Raw genomic sequence first — 7,471 nt, forward strand, 5'->3', positions numbered from 1 at the left:
AAAGCAAGTTACAGAACAGTAGTTATAATGCATAACCTTTTGTGTAAAAAGACCAAAAAAATAAAATAAATATACTTGAATTTCCATGTATAAGCATAAAGAAATTGGAAGAATAAACATGAATCTCTAGTGAAAATGGAAAATGAAGAATGGGATAGGAACCTTTTCATTGTATACTTTCTTTTATTTTTGTTTGAATTGTGTGAATTGTCTATTAAAGTCTAAAATTTTAAAATATTGCACATAAACTCAAGAGATCTAGACAACCTGCTAAAGCTAGATTATTATTCCCAAACTCTGTTCAGCAATATTCTTCTATAATGTTTTGACTTAACAAGTATATAATTATATACACTCAATGATCCAACAGTAAGAACATTTAAGGAAAAATATTTTTCATAATGGTCCTTATACAAACATACAAAGTAATCGGTGGACACTCAGTGCCTCAAAACAGCCTAATTTGGAATCTCATTTTCTATCATTTTGCTTAATCACTGATACACAAATTTCTTCAAGGAAAAAGTTCGCACCAATTATCAAGTCATATGTCCGCTTACGGTTCAAATCTCAGACCTGTTATTTCACAAGGAAGCCCAGGTTTTGGAAACAAATTTCTTTTTTACTTGACCATATAAATCTATAGTACGAGTAGGAAGACCAGAGAAATATTCTCTTATTTTTTTTACCATAATCTCAGAATTTGAGGCAAATTAAACAGCATACGAGATCATCACACGCATTCACAAATTAGATGATGTTTGGGAAGTCCTTCATCTTATCTGAGCAGCAATCAGATGCAACTGGGTTTTCATCCTTGGGCAAGTTACTCAACCTCTCTTGGCCTCAGTTCCAGGTGTAAAATGGCAATAAAAGTACCTCATAAGGATGTTATTAAGCTTAAAAGGAATAGGAAGGTACACAGAAAGTAAGACAGAAAATAAAAGGTATCCTAGGATAGCGGCAGGTGTCTGACTGCCTGAATCAAAACAGACTGCATTCTGGAACCTGTAGTTTTTAGGGACTGCACTTTCATATACAAGCAATGCCTCTTTTTCCCTACTGAAAGTAACACATGGCAGAATTCCCGAACCCAAAGATGCAAATATCTGGCTTTTCCTAATTATGTTTCTCGAAAAATCTCTTCCTGGGTAAGCTTTTATCAAAGAACTCTAGCTGTTGTGTTGACTGGATATGTCTGAATCCTAAGTTATAACATAATTTTGTTTTGCGTTTTCAACAGGGCACTTTCTATGTCAAGCTCAGCACCAGACTGGCAGGCTGCTGGGGGGTGGGGAGGGGAGGCAAAGCCGTCGAAGGCAACAACAGTCCTTCAACAGACCTGTAACTGGCAGGAAAATAGTAGGAAACTTACACTGTCATGGAGACAGAAGCAGCCGCAGCCAACCAATCTAGACTTTCAAAACTTTTAAACCCCATCCGTCTTTTTTTGCAGAGCACTACTGGAGCTTATTATTATTATAAATATAAATAGCAGTTACTTATTACTTCTCTACATGCCAAGCTCTTGCTAAGCATATGTTTTTCAAGATTCTGTGAAAATTGCACATATGAGCTCATACTCTCAACCCACTCTACCCTCAAGTCTGAAAAGCTCCCTTCACATCCTCAAAATCAATCTGCCCCCTAAACTTCGTATACTCCACACCTCTCACAGACCCACTCAGGCCCAGGAGTCACATCTTCACAAGCCCACGCTCTTCACCCAACATTAAACCAAGCACTTCTCGGAACCTCCACAGCCCCTGCGAAGTTTGGTACCCTCCTCCACTCACCAATTCCAATCTGGCCCTAACTTGTTCCAAGAAATGCTACGACTCCCTCCAAACTTCTGACTCCAAACCTATCGTGCCTGTACTTCATTCCGAAGTTCAAAATTCAGAAACACAAACTGAATCTGGGCAGAGCCCGGTTCCAACCCCACGAGAACTCTTTACACCCGCTCGAGCAGGGCCTGGGACCCTCCACCCTCTAAGCAGGCCAGGCCGGGGCGCGGCGGCCTCGCTCCGGACCCCAACGGGAGGAGGGAAAGCTCCACCTGGCTCCGCGGGCGCGGCGCGCGACTCCAGCTCCGGCCTGGGCCCCGCGGCGGCCGCGCCCCCGTCCCGACGCGGGCGGCAACGCTCCGGTGGGCCGCGGCGGGCGCGCTCGCCCAGCACCTCCGCGTCGGCCTGCCAGTCGTCGCGGGCCCGACGGCGGGCCCAGCCCGCTCCGCGGGCGCGGCAGCGCGGGCAACGCGGGCCCGCCGCGTCGGCAGCGCGTTGGGCGCAGCCTCGGCACAGCGAGTGGCCGCACGGCAGGGCCGCCGCCTCCCCCGGGGTCTCTAGGCACCCGGCGCAGTCCGACTCCTCCGGCCGCGGCGGTGACGGCGGCTGCAGCAACGGTGGCGGCAACACCAGCAGCGCGGGGCCAGCGGCAGGGCCCGAGGTCCCCGTTTTGGCTGCCGCCATCTCGTCACAGCGTCCCCGCCGACCCCGCCGACTCAGAGCTGCCGCCGCCGCCGCGGAAGAAGCCCGAGTACTCGGACCTGCCGCCGCCATCTTGTTTCCCGTTTGTAGGGAGAGTCCGTTGCGAGGGAGAAGAGTAGAGGGCGGGGCAGTGGGCGGTGGGCAGCCCTGTATGCATATTCATGAGGGGCGGGGCCCCGGGCGCGTTCTCCCCGGGTCGGGTTGGCGGGAGGTGAAAACTCATTAATATTTATTAGTCACCTTTATATGGGGCTTCCCTGGTGGCTCAGAGGTTAAAGGGTCTGCCTGCAAGGCGGGAGATATGGGTTCATTCCATGGGTCGGGAAGATCCTCTGGAGAAGGAAATGGCAACCCGCTCCAGTATTCTTGCCTGGAGAATTCCATGGACAGAGAAGCCTAGTAGGTTACAGTCCACGGGGTCGCAGAGTTGGACACGACTGAGCAAGTTCACTTTCACTACCTTTCATATGTCTGGTCCTCGGCCTTGCTTTTCAGTCTTTGCCACTTCCTCTTAGCTGAGCCAAATCACGTTGAGAACTGAAAGGATTTATTTGGAAACTGAGCGATATTGAACTTTATGAAGCTATTACACTCATTTATCCTGCAGTATCCTGATAACTAAGGCTACAGAGAGTGAGGACTATGTGAATTACCCAGAACCCTGCCTCAGTGCTTCATTTATTGTGAGGTTAGCTGTTGTGACTTGAGTCTAGCCCTACTAGCAGCTTCTTGTCAGTTCACACCTCAGTATACTCTTCAGATTCCTTCCTGAAACTCCCCTCCCTTGGCTGGGAAAAAACACAGTTTCCTTGATTTTGTTTTTTTTTTTTTCTGCCCTCAGCTCTTTTTCAGACTCTTTCTTGAGTCCTCCCGCTTGTTTTAGGGGCATAAGTGGGGTTATTCCCCGAGGCTCAGACCTCAGTCCTCTTCTCTTCTCACTCCTTTCTGTGTATTGCCCCCCGCCCCCAGCCCCTACCCCTACACTATGTCACATTTTCTTCCAGCTGAAACTCCTGAATTGATACTGCGGTCCAGACCTCCTGAGTCCAGCCCTGCATAGTCGACTGTCTGATGGAAACATAGTTTTGGATGTCTGCATCCCTCATGTACCAAACTAAAGTCACTGTCTTCCACCCTCCTTTCAACAGCTTTTCTGATTTGCCTCATTCTAGTTCAGTTCAGTCGCTCAGTCGTGTCCGACTCTTTGTGACCCCATGAACCACAGCATGCCAGGCCTCCCTGTCCATCACCAACTCCTGGAGTCCACCCAAACCCATGTCCATCGAGTCAGTGATGCCATCCAACCATCTCATCCTCTGTCGTCCCCTTCTCCTGCCCTCAATCTTCGCCAGCATCAGGGTCTTTTCCAGTGAGGCAGCTCTTCGCATCAGGTGGAAGAGTATTGCTACCCACAGTATTCGCAAAGTATTGGAGTTTCAGCTTTAACATCAGTCCTTCCAATGAACACCCAAGACTGATCTCCTTTAGGATGGACTGCTTGGATCTCCTTGCAGTCCAAGGGACTCTCAGGAGTCTTCTCCAACACCACAGTTCAAAAGCATCAATTCTTCGGCACTCAGCTTTCTTTATGGTCCAACTCTCACATCCATACATGACTACTGGAAAAACCATAGCTTTGACTAGACAGACGTTTGTTGGCAAAGTAATGTCTCTGCTTTTTAATATGCTGTCTAGGTTAGTCATAACTCTTCTTCCAAGGAGTAAGCGTCTTTTAATTTCATGGCTGCAATCACCATCTGCAGTGATTTTGGAGTCCAAAAAAATAAAGTCAGCCACTGTTTCCCCAGCTATTTGCCATGAAGTGATGAGACCGGATATTTCTAGTAAAGGTGCTATTCTTCCAGTCCTTCAAGCTCCAAACCTGGTAATCTTTAATCTTTACTTCTCCCTCACTCCCCACATCTGTCAGTTTCTTAGTCCTGTCAATTCTTCCACCAAAATGAACGTTTTCCTACCTATCCTCTCTTCATCCCATTCCCACTGCCCAGTTCAGTCTTATCATTCTCTCACCTACATTATTGCAATAACTTCTATTAATTGTCTCGCTACCCACAGACACTCTTCCTCCAATCCATCCTCCATAGCTCTAGATTTACTTCCTGAAGAACAGCTCTGACCACACCATTCCTTCTTGGCTTAGTCACTGAATGAGGTGCTCAGACTTTGATGCCAGGGCCCTTTCTGGATGCAGAGGGTGTGGGAGAAACAATGGCTTCCCTCTGACAGAGAGATGGTCCTGCTACAGCAATTCTCCCACCCTTTGCTTTTTTTTTTTTTTTTAAACTTTAAGTAGATTTGGAGCAGGAAGGCATTAAGCAAATGGCATTTCCTGTTGGGAATCTTTATAGGAAAGCACAAGTTTCGTAAGGAGAGCAAAATAAAAAAAAGTACATAATGTAATGGAAGGGATCAGAGGCCCTGGGTTTTCATGAGATTGCCTGGAAACAGTGTCTGAGCTGATAGTAAACCAGTCCAAGGCAGAGTGATTGGTGGAAGTCAGACAGCAGAGAAAAGAAAGACGTGGATTCCCAAAATGAGAACCAGATGGCTACAGGACAGTGAAGAATTGAAGAAGGGTCAATGAGTAACTGAAACAAGGGCTTGTGTGCACGGAGGCCCAGACAGTCAGAATCCTGCCAAACACAGAAGTATGGGCTTAGCCAGGCCGTCCTTCATCCAGAGGTCCTCTTTATTACACTTCCCACTTTAGGTTCCTGAGGACGCTTTAGCCAGATTGTGACAAGGGGAGGGGTGGGTGGCTGTGGTCCAGAGATCAAGCCTATTACCGTTAGAGATGCGGCCCTTGGTGTGGGTTGTTCAGTCTTGACAGTCGGGGGCTCTTAAGCTGAAGTCTGTTTACCATTGAAGAAGCTGAACCAAAGAAGTGTAGCATGCCTTCTTAGATATGAATAAAGACAAGAAATTTCTTTTTGCAGTGGGAGAAAGCAAGAGTTCAGAGTAGTACTAGATCAAAAGCCAGAAGATCTAGAATTGGTCATGACCACTTTCTCCCTTTCATTGGGCTTCCCTGGTAGCTCAAATGGTAAAGAATCTGCCTGTAATGCAGGAGACCTGGGTTCAATCCCGGGGTCGGGAAGATCCCCTGGAAAAGGAAATGGCAACCCACTCCAGTATTCCTGCCTGGAGAGTTCCATGGAGAGAGGAGCCTGGTGAGCTATGGTCCATGGAGTCACAAAGAGTCAAAACATTACTTATTTATTTTGGGCTGTACTGAGGTCTTTGCTGCTTCGAGGGCTTTCTCTTGCTGGGGAGAGCAGAGGCTACATTCTAGTTGTGGGGCATGGGCTTCTCATTGCCGTGGCTTCTCTTGTGGAGCACAGGCTCCAGGATGTGTGAGTTTCAGTAGCTGTGGCACGTGGGCTTACCTGTTGTGGTGCTTGGGCTTAGCTGCTCCATGGTGTGTGGGATCTTTCCGGATCAGGGATTGAACGTGTGTCTCCTGCATTGGCAGGAGGATTCTTTGCCACTGAGCCACCAGGGAAGCCCCTAACTTATATAATTTCTAACAGATAAACTGTCTCTGGACCTTAGTCACCTCATCTTTAAAACAAGAGTGCTCAAGTTCATCAGTTCTCAACCTGGGGAGCATTTCAGAAAGACACACACACACACATATGCCAAAGTCCCTTCTCAGATCTACTGAACCCAAAAAACTGAGGATGGGATGCCAGCATGTAAATTTTTTATAACGCCACAGGAATTGTAATGAATACTCCCAGATCAGGCCACTACAATAGAGTGGTCTATTCAAAGACCAATTCAAATGTCCTTTCTAGCTCTAACAGTCTAGAAGTTTCTGTTTGGGGGAACGCCCCCATTTTATGCAGTTTCGCTGAGACTGGGGAAGCTGAACCACAGAAGTAGTCTTCTCCCTGCCCCAGGGCAGACAGAACATGACATATGACCTAGGCTCAGCCATGTGGCCACTCCTCTCTGAACTTCAAACCTTCAGGGGATGACACAAAAAGATATCGACAAGTTTAGAATTATTCACAGGAACGGATGGACTTCCCAGGTGGTACAGTGGTAAAGATCACGCTTGCCCATGTAGGAGACAAAGGAGACACAGGTTTCATCCCTGGGCCTGGAAGATCCCCGGGAGTAACAGTAATGGACAGAGGAGCTGGCAGGCTACAGTCCATGGGGCCGCAGAGTCAGACACAACTGAGCACACACAATAGGCATGGACACAGTAGGTGTCCAACCACAGTGGGTCCCTTGGGCGTTGCGGTAGAGGGGGGAGTGTCCCTACCATGGTGACGGTGGTCATACCAGAGTGCTCCTGAGGCATAAGCTTGGCTGTAGTGCCTGCTGCCTGGCCTTCCTAGGTTACAACCTATTTTTCCACATGCAGGTTACCAGCCTTCCTGTCAACTCTATACCCTTTGAGTAAATTCCTTTTTTTCCCTATTAAATTGCTCACAGTGTCTGTTGTTTGTAACAAAGTACTCCAACTTAGAAACAGGTTGTTTCTAAAGTGGCACCTGATCATAGTTGTCAGGGCTGCTTCCTACATTATGAAACCATCTGAAAAGCTGAGCCCAATAGCCTGGAGCAGGAGAAGCTGGGGTGCAGGTGATGTTTTTCCCCTACGCTCCCACCTGTGACACAGTTAATGCACTCATCGAGGATGCCAGCTGGAACAGGTTGTGGCGCAGCCACACCTACCAGGGCTTCCTCTCCAGCTACCTTTGCTCTGCCACTCGTGCCATACTTCGTGAGGGTTGCATCACTGCCATCCTTCTCATAGTGGTCCATACCACTGCTCTGGCTTTAGCCCTCCTCATCCTCATCACCCTATGGATGGAGGGGCCTGGTAGGCTGCAGTCCATGGGGCCGCTAAGAGTCGGACACGACTGAGCGACTTCACTTTGACTTTTCACTTTCATGCATTGGAGAAGGAAATGGCAAGCCACTCCAGTATTCTTGCCTGGAGAGTT

The 7,471-nt window shown here is 48.0% G+C and overlaps 1 protein-coding gene across 1 annotated transcript in view; it reads right to left on the reverse strand.

Moving 5' to 3' along the window:
- The window catches only part of RNF169 (ring finger protein 169), a 93,956-nt gene extending 91,374 nt beyond the window's left edge, over nucleotides 1-2,582 (reverse strand). The window contains exon 1 of the mRNA XM_018059348.1: nucleotides 2,060-2,582. Within this exon, the coding sequence (XP_017914837.1) occupies nucleotides 2,060-2,561 (502 nt within the window). The 5' untranslated portion in view covers nucleotides 2,562-2,582. The remainder of the gene's footprint in view (nucleotides 1-2,059) is intronic.

The sequence above is a fragment of the Capra hircus genome, chromosome 15 (assembly GCF_001704415.2).
Source record: "Capra hircus breed San Clemente chromosome 15, ASM170441v1, whole genome shotgun sequence".
NCBI classification, from domain to species: Eukaryota; Metazoa; Chordata; class Mammalia; order Artiodactyla; family Bovidae; genus Capra; species Capra hircus.